At 42.1% G+C, this 27,199-nt stretch overlaps 1 protein-coding gene across 1 annotated transcript in view; it reads left to right on the top strand.

The window, feature by feature from the left end:
* The first annotated feature begins 499 nt into the window (after positions 1–499).
* CASTOR2 (cytosolic arginine sensor for mTORC1 subunit 2) overlaps positions 500–27,199 on the top strand; it is a 362,570-nt gene continuing 335,870 nt past the window's right edge. Inside the window, exon 1 of the mRNA XM_063953739.1 lies at positions 500–888. Within this exon, the coding sequence (XP_063809809.1) occupies positions 776–888 (113 nt within the window). The 5' untranslated portion in view covers positions 500–775. The remainder of the gene's footprint in view (positions 889–27,199) is intronic.

Here is a 27,199-nt window from a genome sequence, read left to right as displayed (position 1 = left end):
CTCGGAATGACCCCTAATATAAGCCTAAAAATAAACGATAATGACATTTATGTCGTTATCATTATTCTTTTAGGCTAAAATCGCCTAGTGTATACCCCCTTCACGCTATATAACGAGCATAGATTTGTGTCAGATTAATACAATAAAGATGGTACAGTATAGAGAAAACTTAATGTCAATGCATACCCCGAAATACAATAAATGCGTAGCTCATCACATTTTCTTTTCTTTTTTTTATTTCTTTCATACTCATAAGTGCACAGTCATTCATTAACACTAAATAAATCGCGACCCAGACCCCTCATTCCACATATCACGATATGACATAAAACGTTAATGCTGCATTGTGAAGGCAACATTGTAGATAACTGGCAGCTAAGCTGTTTAAAAAATCCGATATTTCATGACTGAATGAAATACAGATTGCACAGCCCGCAGCAGCAGCAGCAGATCTGGAGGATAGGACTCAGGAGGAGGACTACACTTCCCAGTCTGCCCCAGTGCGGTGGCGCATGCGCAGTGGCGGCCGGCTGGAGTGGCAAGTTGTTTGTTCCAGTGTAGCAGCAGCTGCTCTCTCTCTGCACTCTGGAGGAGCTGCCGCTGCTGCTGTTCCATCCAGTCTTCCTGACCTGAACTCATTCTCCTACTAATCCCCCTCTTTCCTTCTATCTCCTGCCCCTTCTGCTCTCTCACCGAGCTCCTCAGCAGGCAGGGGGGCTGCAAGTCAAACAACAATATTCCCTATAGATGATCTACAAATGAGAAGAAGAAAACGATGGAACTGCATATTCTAGAACACAGGCTAAAAGTGGCCAGCATAGCCAAGGAGAACATCCAGTTCTTCACCTATGGATTAATCAAACTTGCTTTTTTGTCATCCAAAACCAGGTAAGTGTCTGCACGGCCGGAGGGCAGGGGAGAATGACATAGTGCAGCTCAGTCGCTCACTCTCACTGGTTGATTCCATGGCAGAGAACCTCAGAAAAACAACTTCATCTTATTGAATTGTTTGAATCCCACAGGGCGACTGTGAGCGTCATTAGGTGCTGGGATGCATGATGACACTGAGCACTGAATGAATGGAGCAGGTGTTGTTTTTGTCCAGAAAATAAAAGTATAACATAATCGCCAAGCCAGGACAGATGGACAGGACATAGAGCCCCCCTTACAGTTATTTGTCTCCCACATCTAAAGGGAAATGCTGCTGCTCTAAGATCTGGACAGGCTCCTGGGCATCTCTAGTGACATGTTTTCCTCCAGCTGTAGGTCTCTCTCTGGGCAGTAAACATGGGCTGGATGGTAATTTGGATTATTTATGCATTTTAGTGTTGCAGCAGATTTTTCTTTTTTTTTGAGGCCTGATATACATCTCCTGTACTGCTAGGGGAACCTATTTGTACTAGGTTTTAGAGCTAACTATTCAAATCTTTCTGTTGTTAGCTTAGTGTTTATTGTTCTATAGGTCATTAACAAGGGGCACAATTGAATGGGAAGTAAGGGGAACATGGATAAAGTTTGCATAGAGGATCAATGGTTCATCTGAAACAATGGCTTGGTTTTGATAAGGGGGAGTGGCAGTCTATCTACAGCTTGCTGAAATGTGCACAGATATTATTTGGAGCTTTGTCTCCCCAGTGGTTCAGCACTGCCATTGTTTGCAAAGTAATTTATTCCAGACCGTGTTTACTTTCTTTCCCTGTGTACTGGGGGGGATGTAACAGTGTAATTCCCACGTGTAAAAATAAGGTGTGGGTGTGTGACTGCTTGCAGCTCCCCAATGACACAAAGACTAGTTATTTAGCCTATCTGGAGTTAAATACTTAATTTGATTATTTGATAATAGCTGGTAAACCTTTTTCCTTTATGTGTCCCTATTCGGAGCAGTTAGTAGGTGTATTTAGTTATATATTGAGAGAAGGAAAGAAAAAGGCTACATTTGTTAGTATTTATAAATAAGAACAGCAGGGATGAGTCTTGGCAGATTTAAGGTGTATGGCTCCTTTTGTTTCAGTTCTGCCTTTCATCAGCTGAGTTGTTGCTTGTTTGATTAAATACTGTAGATGTTTACAAAGTGTCTTGGGGGGAGGAAATGTGGCTTTAATATGTAACACAAAAAGAAACGGTGTCTGTTACAGAGGCCTAAGATTTTTCCATGTATGCAAATTTAGCAGCATGAGGCATATTGGAGATTATTTGTGCCCCACACCCACGCAAAATTTTGCATTGATGCCTTGTTGTTGTATGTTTTTGGATTATTGCTGAGTTTGGAAAATGTCATAGAACATCTGAATGAACAAATGTCAGCCTGCCACCAATGAATGGCTTTATTCTTCACTTAATATACGTACTGCAGCATTGTATTACCCAGTGTTTACTGACTATGTCCTCTTTAGTAATGGGCCCTACACACTGGAAGGTAACACTGAACGATATGAACGTTCTCGTTCATTAAATGAGAACTCATTTAGTGTGTAGGCACCAACGATGAAAGATGCGCGGCCCCGCACTCGTTCATCATTGTTGCCCCTTCGCTTATGCATGCAGGCCAATATGGACAATCTCGTCCATATTAGCATGCAGTGCTATGGAGCCGGGTGACGGGGGGGGGAGTGAAGAAACATCACTCCCGGGTCACCCGCCAGCCGTATCGACCGTCGGGCACCTCGGCGGAACGTCGCTGAATGTGTAGGGCCCTTTAGTGTCATCTTAAATGTAAAGGGTAATACTGGAAGATCAGTGTTATGTCCTTTTGTAAGTTTTCTAATTGTGAGAGACCTCTAACTAGGCTTACCATACTATCCCTTTAAATCGGGACACTCATGAATTACACAGTTTCTGTGGCTGGCTGATTTGAAGCCTGCGTTTCACCTGGCTTTAATCAGCCACAGAACCTGTGTAATGCATGAGCGTCCAGATTTAAAGGGATAGTATGGTAAGACTACCTATAACCAACACCTATATATTTGCCTTGCGGTTTTGATTTTACCAGAGTGCGTTGTTGAGACTAGTTACAGTATATGATTGTGGCCTTGTATTTTTCTTTCCATTACCATCCTTTTAGCCTACAGTATGTGATGTATGTTCAGATGTGCCTTGACTTGATACACAAGTAGAGTTAATAACTGTATAAAAACAGTGAGTTCTAATGTCACCACTTCATTGTTTATCTGTGTATTACAAAGAATAATGCACTCCTTTATTGTAAATTCAATACAAATATGAAGTCATCCCGGCCTACTGTACATCCTTGTGCTCTGTATATAAAGCTGCTCAACGACTTTTAATATCCTCATTTTCTACTTATATTCTAATAATAGCTTGGGCATTGTAAACAGTAATGCCAGAATTGTTGATTCCAAACCAATTGAGTATTGGAGGGATAATGAACCTAAATGTTAAGGGGGGTACTCACGGAGCGATTGCTGCTTAAAATCTAAGCAATCTTACTAGATTGCTTAGATTTTAAGCAGCGATCACTCCGTGTGTACCCTTCATAGCGATGCGCAGCCCCGTGCATCGCTATCGCTTGTGCTAGATTGGCCAATCTAGCAGGTCGCTCACTTCACACGCTGGGTGAAATGAGCGGCCCCCCCTGCACGCTCAGCACACATCGCGATGTGTGCTGAGCGGGGGGGAGAGATGTGTGCTGAGCGGTCTGTGTTTACGGGGCTATAGTGCGCACTTGTAATCCCCATCTGCGTGCACACACCTTGTCTGGAGTATGCACAGTTTCGATTTCATTCTAAAGCGCATGTGCAGAATGTAGGTATAGCCACAAGAATCATCTGCATTTCCCCTTGTGCAGTCAGGCCCAGAAGCTTTTTGCTGTATTATTGGCCCTGTTTGCTAGATAAACATTTTCTGACAATCCTATCCATGACCAGTCTTTGTATATGGAAGAATAGTGTATGGGCTCATCATATCCTTAAAGAAAAATAATTCTGTTTTCATTAAAATGTAGCTAGAGGCTGATAACTTTCTAAGTAAAGTGTTGTAAAGGTTCTGATCATTCAAACAAGTGTTGAAATCAGCTATTACAGGGAACCTTTTTGGCTTCTGTCCAAGACTCATAATAAAATTACATCATTATTTATTTGTCTATCCAAATATATTTGCATTGGTATTATTGAAGAAAGAACATTCCAAGGGATTCAGAAAATAAATGCTTAGTTACTGTAAAGGTGTGTACACACTAGGCGACGGGGAATTTACCGGCGATGGACGACTATATTGTTGAACGAAATAGCGTTTAACGCTATAGTGCGAACACACTGAACATTGGGGCAGATGTATTAACCTGTAGAAGGCATAAGGAAGTGATAAAGCAGTGTTAAGTGCAAGGTGATAATGCACCAGACAATCAGCTCCTAACTGTTAATTTACATATGGGAGCTGATTGGCTGGTGTTTATCACCTTGCATTTATCACTGGTTTATCACTTCCTTATGCCTTCTCCTGGTTAATACATCTGCGCCATTATCGTTAAACAATAACGATCAGTGATGTCACCGCCGGCCCGGCATTCCCCAACATGCAGCTCAGCCGGACATTGACGGGTTGAGCTGCATGTCAGCTCAATATTGATCGCTGAATGGCGTGCGGGAGTGCTCATCGGTCACAAATATTGCCCTCATACACACTGGACGATATAAACCTGACTTTATTGTAACTTTAATGCATCATTGGGGTCAATTCAATTCGGCAACTTATGAATAGCGCCGGGAATTAGCTCCCGACGCTATTCAATTCAGCTTCAGTTAAGTCGGCGATGTCCCGTTCTCGCCCACTAAACAGGTTGAATTGTCGGGAGAACGGGCCTTCTCCGACTTAACTCCCCGGCGCGAGGCTGATTCCCGACAGAATCAGCCTCGCGCCGGCCGCGAGGCAGCACTTTTGTCGGGTTTCTTCTCTCATCCCCCGAGGATGAGAGAAGAATTCCCGACAATTGCGGGTAACTAGCGGCTGAATTGAATAGCGTCGGGAGCTAATTCCCGGGCTATTCATGTTGCCGAATTGAATTGACCCCAATGCAAGTGTCTGTATATTGGTTACAGTGATTAGCATTGTTGCCTCAATTCTGACCAGAGCACTCTTTGGGGGAAATGTAACAAACCTGGTTTTGCTGCGTATATGCCGCATTAAAAATCCGGGCAGCCTATTACATTTCACCCTTTATGTGGTGTGTGTATGATCTACAGTATCTGTGGTTATGCGGGATTCATCTGAGTGGTCAGATTTCATCACAAAGTTTGAAAAATATATTGGCGAGGTAATTGGTTTTGGTTGAAATGTAACCTAATTTTATGTGGCTGAAAAGGTAGAGTGAGAGCTCTGCAGGGGCGGGATTTATGAGAATGCCTGAATATTCTCTGTAACATGCAGAAAGGGAAATAATTGTTTAAAAAGTAATTGAAGCTGCACAACAACCTGTACAACTATTTTCGTCTCACTGTTTCACTCTTCCCAGCTGCCCAGCCTCTTAGTATTTTATTTCCTAAGGGGAGTACTAGTTTGGCTTCAATGCTCCCATAAACCTAGTGATAATGCACTGCAGGGCAATACTGAAATAAATGCAACATGAGGTGAACCCTTGTCACAAAGTGTGTGTAAAATATGTATATAATCAGTGCCTGTGGTCCATTGTTTTATACACTAAGCAGTTCTTCAATCCATTTGCCAGTGTTAATTATTGCATGCATACATGTATGCGTGTTATATATGTAATGTAAGCTATGCTGGAATTCTGGCCATTAATTCGAAAACACTTTTCACATATCATCTAATACAGGTTGAGTATCCCTTATCTAAAATGCTTGGGACCAGAAGTATTTTGGATATCGGATTTTTCCATATTTAGGAATAATTGCATGCCATAATGAGATATAATGACTATGGGACCTAAGTCTAAGCACAGAATGCATTTATGTTTCATATACCTTTATAAACACAGCCTGAAGGTAATTTTAGCCAATATTTGTAATAATTTTTTGCAATAAACAAAGTGTGTCTACATTCACACAATTCATTTATGTTTCATATACACCTTATACACACAGCCTGAAGGTCATTTAATACAATATTTTTAATAACTCTGTGTATTAAACAAAGTTTGTGTACATTGAGCCATCAAAAAACAATGGTTTCACTATTTCAGTCTCACTCAAAAAAGTCCGTAATTTGGAATATTCCGTATTTCGGAATATTTGGATATGGGATACTCAACCTTTATTGAGGTTATGATACCTCACAAAAAAGTTTTTTTTTTTGTTTTTCCCCCCAATGTAAATATTATGATAAAATTGCATTTTTGTCCCCTACAGTAAATTATACTTGGGATGGAGTTGGTAAAATAACTTATTAGTGGGGTCATTCCGTGTGACTGTGTTAATTTTTAGAAGTTTAAATGCACCACACAAAAAATATGCTGAAATTCAACATTTTACAAAATATGACCATAACATATGGGGTATTTAGTCATAAGTAATGCTTGGCAGCAGAAACAAGTGTGCACTCATAGTAGTTACATTTTGTTGTTTATATGTGTGACTCATGTTACAACAGAATGGATTTATGAACTTATGGGACTTGTATTGCTTTAAACATGTTTCCTAATTATTTAAACAATATGATTGTTATACGATACACTTATAAGACCCTAAACTTATGATTGACACACAAACCAAAAATTGTCCCTTAACAAAACTATACTTAAAATAAATTTTGATATGTGACTAATGTTACATACGAATGTGACTCGCGTTACTAATCGGTCACCAGTGAAAGTACTCTAATACAAATTACTGAAACTTGTAGAATCCACGTGAATTAATCAGTGTAGGCCTGTTTATCTTCCTGATTAACTATGAAGATGTAGAATATATTTTATCTGGTGATGTTGGCCATTTGAAATCTTTTATTAGCATAAATATACTAAAATGTTAGTGGTTATGTGAAATGTAATTTTCATGTATTGAGTCCTATATTTCATGGAATAACCTAGTGGGTTCCTTTATATATTGATGTTTGTGTATTTTTATGCTATTTTATCACCAGTATCATACTTAAGATACTAACCACGTACGTGACAAAGCCATTAATTTGGGGAAAGATCCAGATGTTTATTACCATCTCAATTGTTGGCGGCGGTATTGATTGCTGTAACTAATTGCTGATGTCTTGGGTTGTGTGTGCTTACCATTTACAAGAATCGTGCAGCCACTCTGACTAAGCTGAAGCATTGGTCTGCACACACAAGGCAAAGAGACCTACAGAGAGGAATTCCTTGTACCTCAGCCAATATCTTATGATCCATGAGTTAGGCCTTACTGTTTTCAATGTGGCATATAGTTATTTTTCACTGGAATTTATTTCCTACACCAGAAGTTCTATTACAGCAATTTGTTATGTGAAGAGACTACAAATCCCATAAATAAATGTGGTACATTTATGTAGTATTACTTGACTAATCTTCAACAACCCTTTTATAAGGAGGTACGGAAGGTACCATTAATCTAATATTCAGATTATAGTGACAGTCCAGCCTAGTCCCTGTTTGTTTGTTTATTTATTATCTTAACCTAGAGGTTCCCAAACGCAGTCCTCAAGGCAACCCAACGGTCCAGGTTTTAGGTATATCCATGGTTCAGCACAGATGGTTAAATCAATTTGACTGAGGTGCTAATTAAGCCACCTGTGGCCAAGCATGGATATCCTTAAAACCTGGACCATTGGGGTGCCTTGAGGACCTCGTTTGGGAACTTCCGGCTTAACCATTATACGTGATGCTCTAAATTAGCGGCATATTATTCATGATTAGCTATGTGGCCCATACCAATTATTTTAAAATTGTTCTAAATTGTATATTTGTAGTTCATTTTACTTTAGTAAAATGTTTACAATTTATACACATTTTGACTCTTTATCGGATCCCAATTGAGATTAGCGTCCTGCTTTGTTATTTACAATTTTGTTTTGGGCAGATGCAGATCCTACCATCATTGAGCTGTTCTCTTTATGGGAATGGTAACAAATACACCTGTGTTGTTCTTTTGCTACAGGTGTGCTGCATTACTCTCCTTGTAAAACATGTGTTGGTATACATTACTATGTTGCCCTGCACATTTATGTACAAGCTGATGAAGCTCGGGCTTGTACAAACAAAGAACTATGTTGTCAAAGTGTTTTGAACGCCTTTAATTGGTGACACTGACAGCAATAAAACCAGAGGCGTACAGAATGAGAAGCTAATGTTGTTAATCCAGCCTTTTTCTCATTTGAATGTGGCATTCATGAAGGATATTTACTGCAGTGTTTGTGGAATGTTAGTATGCCTTGTATGTGTGTTTAGTACATTATGGGGTATATGCAATTGCGGTCGAATTCCAGAAATTGTCGAAAAACTGGACTTTTTCTTTAAAAAAAAAAAAATCGACAATGCAATTCAGTACTTTCCGTCAAAAAAACGGACTTTCAAAATTCGACTTTTTGAAATTCGACATTTGTCAAATTCGACTTTTCTGCAATGGTACAAATGCGGCAATTCGACAAAAGTATATTCAATTGAAGTTTGGAAATTCGACAACAGTGCTTTTAGACAGTAAATTAGTCATTTTCAATCCGCCACACTTTGGTGGGTGAATCTAATAAAAAACTTTTAAAACATTTTTTTTTATTGGTAATAGCATATCTATTTATATTAGAAGGGATTAGGTACTTGGTTTGTCTTTTTGAGAGGCACAAGTATTATTTATATATTTTTAAAAATATTATATATATTTTTTTTTTTAAATGGAATGGTAAAATCCCCCCAAAAAATGGCGTGGGGTCCCCCCTCCAAAGCATAACCAACCTCGGGCTCTTCGAGCCGGTCCTGGTTCTAAAAATCCGGGGGGAAAATGGACAGGGGATCCCCCGTATTTTTAAAACCAGCACCGGGCTCTGCGCCTGGTGCTGGTGCAAAAAATACAGGGGACAAAAAGAGTAGGGGTCCCCCGTATTTTTTACACCAGCATCGGGCTCCACTAGCTGGCCAGATAATGCCACAGCGGGGGGTCACTTTTATACAGCGCTCTGCGGCCGTGGCATTAAATATCCAACTAGTCACCCCTGGCCGGGGTACCCTGGGGGAGTGGGGACCCCTTCAATCAAGGGGTCCCCCCACAGCCACCCAAGGGCCAGGGGTGAAGCCCGAGGCTGTCCCCCCCCATCCAAGGGCTGCAGATGGGGGGCTGATAGCCTTGAGAAAATGACAAAAATATTGTTTTTTCCTGTAGTACTACAAGTCCCAGCAAGCCTCCCCCGCAAGCTGGTACTTGGAGAACCACAAGTACCAGCATGCGGGAGAAAAACGGGCCCGCTGGTACCTGTAGTACTACTGGAAAAAAAATACCCAAATAAAAACAGGAGACACACACCTTGAGAGTAAAACTTTATTGCACACCTGCCGACACACACATACTTACCTATGTTGACCCGCTGACTGCCACGTCTCCTGATCCGACGATCCGGGGTACCTGTGAATAAAATTATACTCACCTCAATCCAGTGTCAAGATATAAATCCTCGTACTTGGCAAAACAAATAAACGAACACCCGGACCAGCGGACTGAAAGGGGTCCCATGTTTACACATGGAACCCCTTTCCCCGAATGCAGAGACCCCCCCGTGACTGCTGTCACAGAAAGGTCTCTTAAGCCAATCAGCGAGCGCAACGTCCTGGCACTCTACTGATTGGCTGCACGTCTGAGCTGTCAGACAGCGCATCGCAAAGCCTCTCCATTATACTCAATGGTGGGAACTTTGCGTCAGCGGTGAGGTAACCCGCGGTCAGCGGCTGACCGCGGGTAACCCCACCGCTGACTGCAAAGTTCCCACCATTGAAAGTAATGGAGAGGCTTTGCGATGCGCTGTCTGAGGTCACACGCGCATACAGCCAATCAGGTGAGTGCAACGAAGTAGCGCTTCCTGATTGGCTGAAGGGACCTCTGTGACAGGAGTCACGTGGGGTCCCGGCATTCGGGGAAAGGGGTCCCATGTGAAAACATGGGACCCCTTTCAGTCCGCTGGTCCGGGTGTTCGCTTATTTGTTTTGCCAAGTACGAGGATTTATATCTTGACACTGGATTGAGGTGAGTATAATTTTATTCACAGGTACCCCGGATCGTCGGATCAGGAGACGTGGCAGTCGGCGGGTCAACATAGGTAAGTATGTGTGTGTCGGCAGGTGTGCAATAAAGTTTTACTCTCGAGGTGTGCGTCTCCTGTTTTTATTTGGGTATTTTTTTCCAGTAGTACTACAGGTACCAGCGGGCCCGTTTTTCTCCCGCATGCTGGTACTTGTGGTTCTCCAAGTACCAGCTTGCGGGGGAGGCTTGCTGGGACTTGTAGTACTACAGGAAAAAACAATATTCTTGTCATTTTCTCAAGGCTATCAGCCCCCCATCCGCAGCCCTTGGATGGGGGGGGACAGCCTCGGGCTTCACCCCTGGCCCTTGGGTGGCTGGGGGGGGGGACCCCTTGATTGAAGGGGTCCCCACTCCCCCAGGGTACCCCGGCCAGAGGTGACTAGTTGGATATTTAATGCCACGGCCGCAGGGCGCTGTATAAAAGTGACCCCTGGCTGTGGCATTATCTATTCAGCTAGTGGAGCCCGATGCTGGTGTAAAAAATACGGGGGACCCCTACTCTTTGTCAACCGTATTTTTTGCACCAGCACCAGGCGCAGAGCCCGGTGCTGGTTTTAAAAATACGGGGGATCCCCTGTCCATTTTCCCCCCGGATTTTTAGAACCAGGACCAGCTCGAAGAGCCCGAGGCTGGTTATGCTTTGGAGGGGGGACCCCACGCCATTTTTTTCCGTGTTTTTTCCCGTTTTTACCCGTTTTTAAAAAATCTGAACAAAATCCGTCAAATCGGCCGTTTTTCGTCAGCGGGACTGTCGAATCCGTTTTTTACTGCATATGGTCAATTTCGGCACCCACTTGCCGAAATTAGACTGTCGAATTGTGTCGAATTGAAAAACGGCCGAAAAATTGCCGCGATTCGCCGCTAATTGCATATACCCCTATATTTGAAAACTAACAAAATAAAAGGGGTTTTTAAAAATTCCCCATGTTTTCATACAGTTTTAGTATATGACTTGTATTACTTACACACGTGTATTCACATATAGTATCCACTTACATGGTATATGTTTATACAGTAAACACTTAGTAAATAACTGTTGTATTTGGAGCAATATCCCACATTCAGCTGAGGAACAGACTGCAGTAACATCAGGTGCTCACTCTGTACCCTTCTGAATCCAGTGATGTCATTGTCACTAATTAAAGGTGCTCAAAACGAGTGCACACATCCCCTGAGATCCCCTATAATTTAACTCTTACAACTCCAAGCAAGTATGAGCAATGCAGCCTTTAAACGGTGGTACTGGACAGTTAACTATAACAAACATAATAACTATTAATGTAATATTTAGTAGCCACAGTGATTCATTAATTCTCCATACATAAATTATGTCACAATAACATGCATTATTGTACTTGGCAGAGCTTGGTAATATTACCAATATAATTTATATGGCAGAATTATTTTACACAAGTTGTGCCCATACACGTTTGACCTATCTAGTAGCACTGTGAGGTTCCCCAACCTTAAAACTACCCACTGTTATTCTTTCTCCATGTGGACAACTCTGTAAATCTCATGCAAGGTCTCCCGTTAAAAAAATTTGAGGCTGGGAATGTTTGTTTGGTTGATTAAAGATCACAATTAAAATCATTATGTTGCGGGTATTACATGTTATTAGAATAACTCATGAAGTAGGACTTTGCGCCTGAAATTGGATGTTGCTATATGAATGGATATTTTTTGAATAACTGACCTACCTTATAGTTAAGTGTAACCATGGAAACTGTTGGAGAATCTTAGTCTTAAGTAGAGTTACCCTTCAAGACAATTAGCAGCTATTGTTTCCCAATTTACTATGTATTGTCTTTGGTCTGAAAAGAGCCATTATTGTTAAATGGGGTAGAGTGTGGTGGTGTTTCTGTTTTCCTGTACTTAAAAGAACACTCATTTAATATGATAGATAACTTTTAGTTAAGATAAATGATGGTGATTATGGAATTCACAGTCTAGATCTTATATGAAAAGTATTTTGGGACATATGTATTAAATTGTGGTCTGCCCCCTAAAAATGTACATTGCTATATCATATCTATGCAGTGAGGAATATTTTTTCAGGGGGTATGTATAGTCCTACAGTCACCAGGGCGTGAGCTCCGATAAGAGCACTTCCCTGCAAAGAGAAACAGTAAATTGATTACTTACTTAATCACTTTGCCACCATGTTCAAACCTGGCCATACAATTGTGACAACATTACAGCAGGCATTGTGGTCTCTCCAGCCCACCAAAGGGCTAATGCCATCTAAAGATGGCATTAGCTGTGATGCCATCTAAAGATGGCATTAGCTGGTGCAAGGAAGTTATGAAAACTAAGCTTGTTATAGAGCTCATGTATGCCTTCTGCATAGATAGATATGGGAATGGCTGGTGATCAGAAAGCAAGAGGTACTAATGATATCTAATGCTTTCAATCCTGTTACATACTTAATTCTGTCTTTACAATCATTTCTGCATGTTTTAAGGGCAGAATTTTCTTGATCTGCCCCTTTATCTTATTTGACTGAAGAAATAATTCTACATTGTAGAGCTAAATTTGTTAGCTCTGTAACTTTTTTTCTTCTTTTAGTCTCCGCAGGTTTTTTTTGGTGCAGGAAACTGGAAAACAATAGGTTTTCCTAAACGACTGAAAGCAGATGTATGTGTGTGGACATGGTCATATTTGTGAACACTCTTTGCTTGAAGACTCTTTGCTTTTTGTACAATACATGTTTTCAAATCATTCCCCTTTGTTTGCTCTTACTGTAAAGAATCCTTTTCACATTTGAAGGCTTTTTTTTCCATTAATAGAATGGTTAAGTACAGTTTTTTTCTAATTCATAAAATGTCCACTGTAATATAATTAGCCATATGTCAAACTACAGATATGAAGGCTATGGGAGAGTCTATAACAGTGGTGTGTCCTAGTGGCTGCTTGCAGTCTGCATGTTTTTGATGGAAAAGGGAGTATAATGGTACTGTAATATAATTTGTAAAGTTTAATGTCTTTTGTGAAGTTTGTAGTTTAGGTTACATGCAGATGATGTATGAGGCATACATAAAATACACATGAAATTCCCTTCACAATTCAATAACCTGCAGAGGCAATACACTTACACACAAAAATAAAGTACCGCTCCATAATTGAAGCCTTCATAATTGTTATATGTATTTCCAGTGCTTTTACTCTGATGGGTACCCAGCAGTGCTCAGTACCGACAGTATATAAATATATGTATAGCATAATAGGGTGGTCTTCTGTATGCCGGCGGTCGGGCTCCCGGCGCTTAGTATACCGGCGCCGGGAGCCCGACAGCCGGCATACCGACACTTATTTTCCCTCGTGGGGGTCCACGACCCCCATAGAGGGAGAATAAAATAGTGTGGCGCGCGTAGCGCGCCCGCAAGGGGCTCATTTGCGCTCGCCACGCTGTCGGTAAGCCGGCGGTCGGGCTCCCGGCGCCGGGATGCTGGTCGCCGGGAGCCCGACCGCCGGCCAGCCGCAGTGATCCCGCATAATATATAATTTTTAATTTTAACTAGTTCTGGATACAGGAAAGAAAATTGGTGAAATTATTTCAGATATGAAAATAATAAGTGTCAGTTGATTTGTCTGGAGTATGTAAGCTACTATAAGGAGGTAATTCAATTGTTTGCACCAGCAGCTGTCAGTGCCCAACGGAGCAATTCAATTGTTGATCCATTTGGGCACTAACAGCTGCCAGCGCCGGTATTTCTATTCGCAGCCCGCTATGCTGGTGAGTAGAAATGTGCAATAAAAAATGTACGATACTTTAGTCGGGTGTAGCCATTTTGCTTGGCTATACCAGACACTGGAGGGGGAAATTAGTGCATAAAAAAAAAAAAAAAAGGAATTCAGTGCACCCCCTATTCTCCCGTCACTTTAGATGGGGGATTGGGTGCGGATTAACAATTAAATTCCCCACATATCATTTAGCAATTTGTAACTTTTAAGTGAATACTGGTACCTTTTTTATGGAAAAATTTTTCGGATTGAGGGGTCTCTCCTTCCGACACCTTTACCCTAGCAGCGCTGTTCTTTAATAATTCTTCACAGATTCGGCATGTGGTAAAAAAACGATGACATTAAAATGTGCCTGCCTTTCTAACCTCAAATAACGTTTTATGTGCATAATTTAAACAGTTACTGCTAAAACTAGAAGCCAAGCTGTGATTCCTATTTTCTAGAAAATATAATATACAGGTCAGCTGAAATTCTTAACTCTTGCTTATACAAAAACATCTATGGAAAGATATATTTATATAACTGTTACACATGTTCAGTGAATGCAGTTAGACACCCAGATAAGACCGGACTGAAGTAAGTAAAGCAGGCTGACAAAAACATTGTATATGTAGGAAAGTTTGGTTACTAATAATAATATAGCAGTATGAAATTTAAATTGTAGTACCAAACCTGTAACCTCTCTACTGCATCTAATGAATGAAATATGAAAAAAATAAAAAAAATGTAAGTACAGGTTGAGTATCCCTTATCCAAAATGCTTGGGACCAGAAGTATTTTGGATATCGGATTTTTCCGTATTTTGGAATAATTGCATACCATAATGAGATATCATGGCGATGGGACCAAAGTCTAAGCACAGAATGCATTTATGTTTCATATACACCTTATACACACAGCCTGAAGGTCATTTTAGCCAATATTTTTAGTAACTTTGTGCATTAAACAAAGTGTGTATACATTCACACAATTCATTTATGTTTCATATTCACCTTATACACACAGCCTGAAGGTCATTTAATACAATATTTTTAATAACTTTGTGTATTAAACAAAGTTTGTTTACATTGTGCCATCAGAAAACAAAGATTTCACTATCTCACTCAAAAAAATCTGTATTTCGGAATATTTGGACATTGGATACTCAACCTGTAAAAGTTTACATTAATACAGTAATACTATTGCATTATATTAGTAACTGTAGAGACTGAAACAAACATCTCTTATTTTGGTCAGGAGCTGAATTATTTTGTAGGATTGGAATACTGTTTACGTACTATTTCTAGGAATTTTGAAATGTCTCTTCAGAACACCATCCGGTTTACAAATGTCCTGGTAAAAGCTTGTAACTGCCATATATGCATCGTTCACAGCCGTTAAGAAGCCCACTGCTGGGGGGGGAGGGGGGGCAGTGTTGTGTGGTACATGGGGCCCTTGCATGTTGCTTTGAGGCCTACAGATGACTGGTTATGCCTCTGTTACTGTGTAGCAACAGGCCCACTCAAGGGTTTGTTACCATTGCTGGATCCAGAAATTTGACAAGTATCTACTTGAACACCAGGCTGGCACTCTGCAAATGCTAAAGATCTTATTCCACATCCATCATTAGCAGTGTAGAGATTTTAGCACATGTGATGACAGCTAGTTTTAGTTGTGTAGTGCACACATCATAAAATATTAAACTTACTATTAAAATGCCTTAATGTAGTTTATTAACTAATATTAAACAAAATTATCAAAACACTGCTGACAACACATACAATTACAGTGTAGCCATACATCAGAATTTGGTTTGATGTCTGCACTTTGAAAAATTAAATCACAGTGCTGATTAGTTATATCTGAGGCTTGTGATTGAAGATGAACGATACTTGGCCTGGGAGTGTAGTTATGACAGTAGTGGGATGGGAGTGGCTGGATTTTGTCCATCTGGGTCTTTTACATGTATAGCCAGATTGGCCTCCTATCCTATAGCGAAACGGCAGGAAATGACCATGTCACCCAAAAGTGACCATGTCAGCCTTAACCCAATTTTAGGTCTCTTCCTAATTAACAAGTAATATAGGCGATGTCTCAGATTTTGAGTTTTAAAAACCTTTAATGATTGACTCTCTGGTATCAATAATGTGTTATTGCCCCAACATGTATTACACAGCCCTCCAATACAATAGCATGTGTTTTGCGCTCAAGAAATTGGAGGGGGAAATGTCATTGTTCAAGACTGGATTATTTTGTATGTTTTATATGCTAAACAGAAAGGTCCTGAAATAGGAAATCATTGTGCCAAATGGATAGAGCTAAAATTGTGAACCGTTCTCCTTACAGCTCTAGGTCTGGCCTGACACCCACCAAACAACTGATTACGTTAATGTGTGCAACATGTAAAGGCCCATACACACTGTGCGATTTTGAGCTGAAAGCAGGTCACTTTTGGTGTGTTGAGCTGTTTTCAGCTCAAAGCCGCCCAGTGTGTATGCACAAGCGATGAGCGGTGAGCGCTGATGCGCGCTCTCGCTTCATCGCTGGCGGCCGCCGTTCATCTGCTGGTATTACCAGTAGATGAACGGCGGGGTGAACGGCTTTCCATAGCGTCCTGCTATGGAAAGCTGCTCACCCCCGCTGACATCGCTGGGCAGCGGGGAAAAGCACTCAGTGTGTATGCACTGAGCACTTTTCAGCCCAGCGATGTCAGCGATCATCGCTGTGTATACGCGCTGCGCAAAAAACGCCCAGTGTGTATGCACCTTAACAACAGTAAGAATTGTTGTGCAGAACTACTACATATGTATCTAGGTACATTTGAACCTGGAGAAACAAGATACCGTGTTTGATAGCCTTGTCACTCTGTGTTAACAGTTCTTGTATTCTTATGTTCTTTTTAAATATCTGAAACTTGTAACCAGATGACTTGGACAAAATAGATGATCTATATATCTGTTGCTGAACACATTTGTTCATGTCTCTTCTTATCCTACCATTATGCCTGTCCAATCTGTCATCTGAAACTGTAATCAATCACTTAAAGAAAATAAAAAACATTTCTTACATGAGATGTATAAAAAAATCGCACTCAAGAAATACAGTTGTATCTGCTTACATCTACCCCCTCTGCATGTTAAATAGCCCTTCTAGTCACGCTATGCCCTGACGTGACTGTAGCGCCAAGCATCTTTTTGTGCTATTTTCCCATTAAAATGTCATATTTGCAAAACTATGTACATAGGATGCATAAACAGCTCTTGCTGATTTTGATATGCAGCATGCCTATATTTTTTTGTGCAACCGTGGCTGTATCTGCATCTGAAATGCTACGCTTATACGCGTTTCGTATGCAGATACAGGCGCAGGCGCACACAAAATATAGGAATTCCATATATCATTTTAATAAGACAAGTCAGTCTGTGTTTCTTATTCACACAACATGGGACCGGTCAGCTCATTCACACAAGTCATCTCCAGCTGCGTGGTGTATTGAGGCAAGATGTGTGAGGACACCTCTGTAAGTAAAAAAAAATATATTGATTATACAATAATAACGTGAAATTCCTGAAAGCCCTAAATGGAGTTTTATATTTCTACAGTTTGAAAACGTAGCAATTGGTTCAATAGTTAAAATGAAATAATAGCTCACCTGTCATGGCACTATAGCAGAATGGTAACACAGCAATAGACACTGAGTAGCCAGTATGTTAGGCACTGCTCTTACAGTGTTATTGACTGCTCAGTCAACTACAGCATCCAGTGTTCAGGCAGAGCTTTAGAACAGGGAGGCAGCAACAGATCTGCAGTTTTAGAGCCTGTTTGGAATAAGGATTTAAACCGCTTCGATCGGGATATGTTGGCTGTCAGACACACTAACAATGTATAAGGAAAAGCAACTGACGTTGCTGTGCTATCGCCAAACTAATATACAACTACGAATGGTGTTCTTCTGGTAAGAAACTGTTGTTGAAAGGATACTGCTGAAGCTGGTACGGTTTGTTCAGAGTTACAGATGTACTACAGTAAGCCAACTAAAAGCTGACATCCGCTTTGGTGCCATAGGAGGCATAACTCTCTAAACTTTGTCACAGAAGGAATTTGGCTGCTAGTAATCCAAAAAGTTCCAAGTCTAAAGGGGGAATTAAATAGTTTTTATGCCCCTGATCTCCAGTCTAAAGTGACAGGGCGATATTCAGTCGTTTGTTCCGGCCCTGCGAGTTACTGGACGCCCATGTCACATCCAAATGCTTAAGGTGGCTATGCCTGTGCGAAGTACTGGATGATCTGCTCTACTCTTGTGTCCTAAAAAGCCCCACTTTTCCAGATTTCTACTCGCGGCCTCAGGATGGTGCGAGCAGAAATAATGGACGCCTGTTGGCACAAACAATTTAATTGGTACCGTCACTTTAGACGGAAGCTGTAGGCAGCACATAAGAATTAAATCCCCCCCCACCACCAAAAAAAAAATCAAAAAAAAATCATGTGGTTGTATTGGACTTATGGTGTGTACACACGGTGAGATTTTTTTCTTACGATTTTTACTATATAGTCAAAATCGTAAGAAAAGTTAGTGCAGATTGCAAGGTGAAAGTCACCTTGCGGTCCCGATGCGATGCCGATGCGCGGTCCCGAACGGTCGGCATCGCAAGCCTAGATAGACTGTGCAGGCAAGTCAATATTGACTATCTCATAGAAAAGAAAGTCAAAATTGACACTTAGCCAAAATCGTACATAAGCACAGTCATTATGTGCTTGCGATACCGACCTAGCCCCTATCGCACAGTGAGAATCGGGGTTAGCCCGAATCTCACCGTGTGTATGCACCTTAAGAAACGCACACTCTGGAGGTGGACTGTTCTGCTGAGTCCCTGTTTCTGCTGTTTCACCTTTATAAGAAGACAAGAGTAAAACTAAAAGAGTTGAGTCAATTGATTCATGCTTCATGGTGACAACAATGCTGGGTGGTGATGATGTTATTGTACAATACAAAGTGTTTTGTTGGCACACAGTGGATCCTTAATATTATTAGAGCTCTTTTTGATATCTATAATCATCTTTATACATTAGATGCAGTTTTTCATGGTAAGTGTACAGATCTGTGAGTGGGATTATTATTTTATATAAGAAGCAGAGGCAGAACTCTGGGAGGCAATGGAGTCATCTATCGCCGGGCTCCTGCTCTGAAGGGGGGCACCTCTCCTCCCATTCTGTGACACCATTGAATTAAGTTAATTGATAGCTGTCGCTGTTTTTTCAGTGGCCGACTTCCTCACTGGTCCCTGCACTTTACAAATCACACCCTCTTTATTATACTGAATATACTCATTTTTACAAGTATCACACCCAGGATTAGAAATCACAACACACTGGAAGCAGAAACCTTACTGATGAAGCTGTTTGCTCCTGTATAGGAAATATGAGAATTTTAACTATATGAAGATACTTCTCTGACAATTACACATAACTTCATATAGTTAGAATTCTGATGCTTCCTCTACAGGAGCAAATAGCTCCATCAGTAAAGTGTCTGCTGTTAGTGTAACAGGTCATGGGTTCTAATCCTGGGTATGACTGCTAAGAAATGTGTGATTTTAAAATAAAATACAATTAAATGTATAAATAGAGTATATAAATTGTTTTCAGAACACTACACACACACACACACACACACACACACACACACACACACCACACACACACACACATATACACGCATACATATATTTATCTTAATATAGGAAATAGGGGGGCACCAATATTTATCTTGCCTCCGGGCGACTGTGATGAATTTACGCCACTGATAAGAAGGTTAATGCTTTTTGCTTTGAAATTAGGAATGTTCTAGAATGTTTTTTTTTCTGGACTGTATGTGAATACATGTAGTAGATGTTTTTAATGAAGTAGCCATTAAGTGTCACGTATAGCATTTTATGCTGCTCCCACATACCCTGCAGTGCAATACGCCATAATAAAACAAGGCTGGGCACTTACAGATTATGAGCAGGGCCCTCTTACCTATTTATCCATCTAAAGCACAGGTTAAAGCTATGCAGAAATAAGGGCACAGGAGTGCTACATGATGGTACAATCTGGCAGATATGCTTTTCAATATATTTTGTGTAGCACCAAACATTTAAACGTGCGTAATCAGCCCAAATAAGCTCTAATCACTCACTTTGCGGTGAAGCTTTGCGGTTGAGCTATGCAATTTAGGATAGTCCCACCAAAATCAGTACAGTTGGGAGGTATGATTTAGTATGTCCACACATTAATATTTATGGAATGCAACTTGTGATCCCCAACCACCAGTTTGTTGCTGTACCTATTAAATGGAGACACCTATTTTAAAATGCCATGTCAAAGGCATCTTATTCATATTAAGGTTGTGTATTTGCTATGGTTCTACGCTTTTTGTTGACATGGCTGCTATGAAAATTCCTTACAGTTCAATTACACACGTAGAGAGAATAGAAAATTGCATGTTAAAGTATTTGTAATACCCTTTTCATTGAAATATAGAAATTACATTTTTTTTTTTATTTCTTAACCAGTGACTCAGGACCTGTCTTTAACATATCCATTAAATCCAATGTATGGAAAAGCCAGCACATTTAGAGTTTGAAAAATATTAAGAATAATTTTATGTTTCCATAATAAATAATCCAGAATTCCCATTGTTTATTATGGTCCTTTAGCACGCTACAAACAGCCTATTCCTAGGAGCAAAATAATTGGCTCCCTGTCTTATTTACAGGCTAAATACTGTATATGTAGTCTAGTTTTTTTTACCCCTTTATTATTTGATTTCCTCTTAAGTCTATTCTGTCACATGTCACTGTGGTAGTTTATAACCAAATTGGTTTGACATAGATGTGTAAGTGTCCCAAACAATTTTATTTATTCATCAAATTATATATAGTGTGTTTGGTCGCAATTTTGTCACATTTACTGTACGTATCTATGTTCCGCTCAAACGCCTAACAAATGGGTCTGTACGGCTTTTGTCTACCTGTGGCTAAACATGGTCCTAAATCTGGCATGATCATCTTTATAGGTATGTTGCGGTTTTTACAAATACTTTAGTGTAAAGGGCCCTACACTCTGGGCGATAATACTGAAAGATATGAATGATCTCGTATATTAATGAACGAGATAACGTTCATATCTTTCAGTGTGGAGGCACCAGCGATGAAAGATGCGCGGCCCCGCGCTCGTTCATCGCTGGTGCCCTGTCGCTTAAGCATGCAGGTCAGTATGGACGATCTCATCCATATTTGCCTGCACTGCTATGGAGCCGGGTGATTGGGGGAGTGAAGAAACTTCACTCCCCCCGTCACTTCCCCCCGCCGCTGGGTTGCCCGGTGACCGTATCCACCGTCGGGCAGCTCGGCGGCAGATCGCGCAGTGTGTAGGGCCCTCAAGAACTAGCAGACGTGATCACGGCAAGTTTTTATTAGCCTGCTTATTTGTTTGCTCAGAAAGTTGATAGTATATACATAATGCATTGACATGCAAACAATAATTATCCACAAGGCATGTTTAAACAAAAAAAGGACACTTAGACACAGGTAAGGCAGGTAAAGCAAACCATTACATAATCTCATTTTTTTTATGCCTTACATTGGGAAGCCTATAAACAGGGGGTTTCCTAAATGGTCATTGCATAAAATGCAGTAGTATTTGGATGAGTATTTTGCCTGTTGAAAGCCTTAAGACTCGCTCATTTTATGTAGAATGCCCAGGAGTTGTAGAGTTAAAGCCACACGTTGGTAAGGTCAGCACATTGTAAAGTTGGTTTAAGCACTGGTTACCAGGCAGGTGAAGATGAAAATGACTTTGCTTTGCATGCTGTGTGTACAAAGCGAATATGAGGAAGTGTTTGCATAGACTGACATTTTGATAATGTTAAAGATAACCATCTAGGGCCTGTAATGTAGGAAAATGCCTCTATCTTTATCCCCATTGTGGAAGTTGTAGGCAAAATAGCTGTATGTTCTCCTGCTCTTTCTCCAAATACAGTAAATGTGTCTTTGATGCAATTGACAATTAAAAGGAGCTATTAAACAGAAGCAAATAATAATGTTATGTGATTCGAGATGTTAAAAGGAAGCAAATAATGATGTTATGTGATTACATCATGTGAATTTGTTGTTCCAACCTTGTTTTGTTTATTCTGTTAGTGATTTTGTAATTCAACCGTGCCATGAAACTGCCTTGGCAACCACTGTCAAATGGCACATGATGCAGTGAGCAGCGGCCTTTTTTGAACTCAATTTGCTCTGTGCACTATAAAGTCCTTCTCCTCCTTCTTCCCCTATGCAAAGTTTTTTTTTCTTTCACATTGCTGCATCACAGCACTGGGGCCATGAGTTAATTCTTAACATATGGGTAGGTAAATTGGAATCTGACAAAAATTAACCTGTGTGTATGAGTGCTTGTGTGTTTATTTAGTAACAAGTGATATTCTTGTTATCCCTCATTACTAATCTTAAATGGTGCTCCAACCAATCAGCTCCTAATGTGGGCCATAGAGCAGACCAACATTCCTCTAACCTCCAACCATCCAACTTGTCAGTTCAAATAAAACAGTGCGCCACACGCCAACCTTTATCATCAGACCACCAACTTCTGTCCAAATTGTTATGTCACAGAAGTAGGTGTTTAGTGTCTGCCTAATTCTGCATGTTTCAAAAACTTTAAAAAAACAAACCCAAACAAACAACCTATTGCATGTCTATTTATTTACGTAGTACTAGGTTATTATTTTCCCAGGGGTGGCACAGAGACGTTGTTGACCAGAATGCCCCCATAGTGTCAGTCCCGGGAGGTACCTAGATCTGTATTACCATGGAGCCCTGTAGTGTTAGTCCCAGGAACACTTAGATGTGGATGACCAGAGCGCTCCCCGTAGTGCCAATGACCTCATTGTGGGGGGTTGTTCCGACATTTGAATATTCAATTACCTGTCGGATGTAGCCGTTCTCGACAATGCCAATCCCACTTTCTCTAACGTCCTAGTGGATGCTGGGGACTCCGTAAGGACCATGGGGAATAGACGGGCTCCGCAGGAGACAGGGCACTCTAAGAAAGAATTAGGACTACTGGTGTGCACTGGCTCCTCCCTCTATGTCCCTCCTCCAGACCTCAGTTAGAATCTGTGCCCGGTCAGAGCTGGGTGCACTTTAGTGAGCTCTCCTGAGCTTGCTAATAAGAAAGTATTTTATTAGGGTTTTTTTATTTTCAGAGAGATCTGCTGGCAACAGACTCTCTGCTACGTGGGACTGAGGGGAGAGAAGCAAACCTACTAACTGCGGATAGGTTGCGCTTCTTAGGCTACTGGACACCATTAGCTCCAGAGGGATCGAACACAGGAACTCACCCTTGGTCGTCCGTTCCCGGAGCCGCGCCGCCGTCCCCCTCGCAGAGCCAGAAGACAGAAGCCGGCGAGTGAAGCAAGAAGACATCAAAATCGGCGTCAGAAGACTACTGTCTTCATATGAGGTAGCGCACAGCACTGCAGCTGTGCACCATTGCTCCCACAATAACCCACACACTCCGGTCACTGTAGGGTGCAGGGCGCAGGGGGGGGGGCGCCCTGGGCAGCAATTAGGTACCTCTTGGCAAAAGCAGCATATATACAGTTGGGCACTGTATATATGCATTAGCCCCCGCCATTATTTTACACAAAATCGCGGGACAGAAGCCCGCCGCTGCGGGGGTGGGGCTTCTTCCTCAGCACTCACCAGCGCCATTTTCTCTCCACAGCTCCGCTGAGAGGAAGCTCCCCAGGCTCTCCCCTGCAGAAGCACTATAGAAGAGGGTGAAAAGAGAGGGGGGGGCACATAAATTGGCGTAAAAACAATATATACAGCAGCTACTGGGTTAACACTACGTTACTGTGTGATTCCTGGGTCATATAGCGCTGGGGTGTGTGCTGGCATACTCTCTCTCGGTCTCTCCACTGGGCCTTGTGGGGGAACTGTCTTCAAATAGAGCATCCCCTGTGTGTGTGGTGTGTCGGTACGTTGTGTCGACATGTCTGAGGTAAAAGGCTCCCCTAAGGAGGAGAGAGAGCAAATATGTGTGTGTGAGGGTGTCTCCGTTGACAACGCCGACACCTGTTGGATATGTGTAATTAAGTGCTACGGTGAATTTATTGCACAAAAGATTAGAGAACAGACAGGAAATCTACCCATGTCTGTCACTCTGTCGCAGAGACCTTCAGTGTCTCTCAATGCTCACTATCCAAAATAATAAACACTGATGTCGACTACGATAATGCAAAGTTACAGCCAAAAGGGCAGAAAAGTATTCAATATATGATTATTGTAATAAAAGATGATTTGCATATCACTGATGACTAATCTGTCCCTGACACAAGGGTACACATGTTTAAGGGGAAGAAAGCTGAGGTAAATTTCCCTCCTCTCATGAGGAAAAAGAGCGGGAATCTCCAGACAAGAGACTGCAGTTTCCCACAAAGAATTCTCGGGCAGTATCCTTTCCCCACTAGGGCCAGGATACGATGGGAATCTTCCCCTAGGGTGTCACTTTTGCCCAAAAGGTAACCTGTCGTAACAGCTATTCTCAGGGATGCTGCAGATAGCGTGCACATTCTGGTACACTACTCAGACCGGCGATTGTGTCGGCATGGGTTTATAGCGCTGGGGCAGCGTGGACAGGTACCTTATCAGCAGAGATTGAGACCCTAGTATGTATGTATGTGTGTATATATATATATATATGTGTATATATATATATATATATATATATATATATATATATATATAAAAACATGCCCAAAGAGACATGAGTATACTGGACAAAGCTATGTCGATTTCTGCTTGACGTGTCCTGTAGAATATGCAATGGACAGATGATGCGGACTTAAGAGGCATATGGAAGGCTGAGGATTGTGTGGAGAAGGGTTCTCGGACCTGGTCTCCACAGCTATAGCTGGTAATTCTGATGTTTTGCCTTATATTCCTGCACAGCCTAGGAAAGCACGACATTATCAAATGCAGCCTTTAGAGCAAAGAAACAAGAAAGTCCGAGGTGCGTCCTTTCTTGCCAGAGGCGGGGGCAGAGGAAAGAAGCTGCACAACACAGCTAGGTCCCAGGAACAGAAGTCCTCCCCGGCCTCTACAATAATCCACCGCATGTCGCTGGGGCTCCACAGGCGGAGCTAGGCCCGGTGGGGGCACGCCTGCGTAAGTTCAGCCACAAGTGGGTTCACTCCCTGTTAGATCCCGGGGCAATAGATATTGTGTCTCAGGTATGCAAGCTGGACTTTGAGAAGATGCCCCCTCACCGACGGCCCTGCCGGCTTCCCCCCAGAGGGCAACAGTGTTAACTGCAATTCACAAATTGCATCTTCAGCAGATGGTGGTCAAGATTCCCCTCCTTCAACAAGGAAAGGGTTATTATTCGACCATGTTTGTAGTACTGAAACCGGACGGTTCGGTCAGACCCATATTGAATTTAAAATCCCTGAACATATACCTGAAAAGGTTCAAGTTCAAGATGGAATCGCTCAGAGCGGTCATCGCAAGCCTGGAAGGGGGGGGATTTTATGGTGTCTCTGGACATAAAGGATGCATACCTTCATGTCCCCATTTATCCACCTCATCAGGCGTACCTCAGATTTGTGATACAGGTTTGTCATTACCCATTCCAGACGTTGCCGTTTGGTCTGTCCACGGCACCGAGAATATTTACCAAGGTAATGACAGAAATGATGGTGCTTCTGCGAAAGCAAGGAGTCACAATTATTCCATACTTGGACGATCTCCTCATAAAGGCAAGGTCCAGAGAGCAGTTGCTGATCAGCGTAGCACACTCTCGGGAAGTGTTGCAACAGCACGGCTGGATTCTGAATATTCCAAAGTCGCAGCTGATTCCTACGACGCGTCTGCCCTTCCTGGGCATGATTCTGGACACAGACCAGAAGAAGGTTTTTCTCCCGGCGGAGAAGGCTCAGGAGCTCGTGACTCTGGTCAGAGGCCTCTTAAAACCAAAACAGGTGTCGGTGCATCAATGCACGCGAGTCCTGGGAAAGATGGTGGCGTCATACGAAGCCGTTCCCTTCGACAGGTTCCATGCGAGGACCTTTCAGCGGGATCTGTTGGACAAGTGGTCCGGATCGCATCTTCAGATGCAGTGGCTGATCACCCTATCCCCCAGGGCCAGGGTGTCTCTTCTGTGGTGGCTGCAGAGTGCTCACCTTATCGAGGGTCGCAGGTTCGGCATTCAGGACTGGGTCCTGGTGACCACGGATGCAAGCCTCCGAGGGTGGGGGGCAGTCACACAGGGAAGAAATTTCCAAGGGCTGTGGTCAAGTCAAGAGACTTGTCTGCACATCAATATCCTGGAACTAAGGGCCATATACAACGCCCTAAGTCAAGCGGAGCCTCTGCTTCGCAACCAACCGGTGCTGATTCAGGCAGACAACATCACCGCAGTGGCTCATGTAAACCGCCAAGGCGGCACAAGGAGCAGGGTGGCGATGGCGGAAACCACCAGAATTCTTTGCGGGGCGGAGAATCACGTAAAAGTACTGTCAGCAGTGTTCTTTCCGGGAGTGGACAACTGGGAAGCAGACTTCCTCAGTAGGCACAACCTCCACCCGGGAGAGTGGGGACTTCATCAAGAAGTCTTTACACAGATTACAAGTCGTTGGGAACTGCCACAGGTGGACATGATGGCATCCCGCCTCAACAAAAAGCTACAAATATATTGCGCCAGGTCAAGAGACCCTCAGGCGATAGCTGTGGACGCACTAGTGACACCGTGGGTGTTCCAGTCGATTTATGTGTTTCCTCCTCTTCCTCTCATACCCAAGGTGCTGAGAATCGTAAGAAAAAGAGGAGTGAGAACAATACTCATTGTTCTGGATTGGCCAAGAAGGACTTGGTATCCGGAACTGCAAGAAATGCTCACAGAGGACCCATGGCCTCTGCCTCTCAGACAGGATCTATTGCAACAGGGGCCCTGTCTGTTCCAAGATTTACCGAGGCTGCGTTTGACGTCATGGCGGTTGAACGCCGGATCCTAACAGAAAAAGGCATTACGGATGAGGTTATTCCTACGCTAATAAAGGCTAGGAAGGACGTGACGGCTTAGCATTATCACCATATATGGCGCAAATATGTTGCTTGGTGTGAGGCCAGGAATGCCCCTACAGAGGAATTCCAGCTGGCCGTTTCCTTCACTTCCTACAGTCGGGAGTGACTTTGGGCTTAAAATTGGGGTCCATTAAGGTCCAGATTTCAGCCCTATCCATTTTCTTT

The sequence above is a fragment of the Pseudophryne corroboree genome, chromosome 2, assembly GCF_028390025.1.
Source record: "Pseudophryne corroboree isolate aPseCor3 chromosome 2, aPseCor3.hap2, whole genome shotgun sequence".
Lineage (NCBI taxonomy): Eukaryota > Metazoa > Chordata > Amphibia > Anura > Myobatrachidae > Pseudophryne > Pseudophryne corroboree.
The sequence above is the reverse complement of the archived record's forward strand: the minus strand, read 5'-3'. Positions and strand labels throughout refer to the sequence as shown.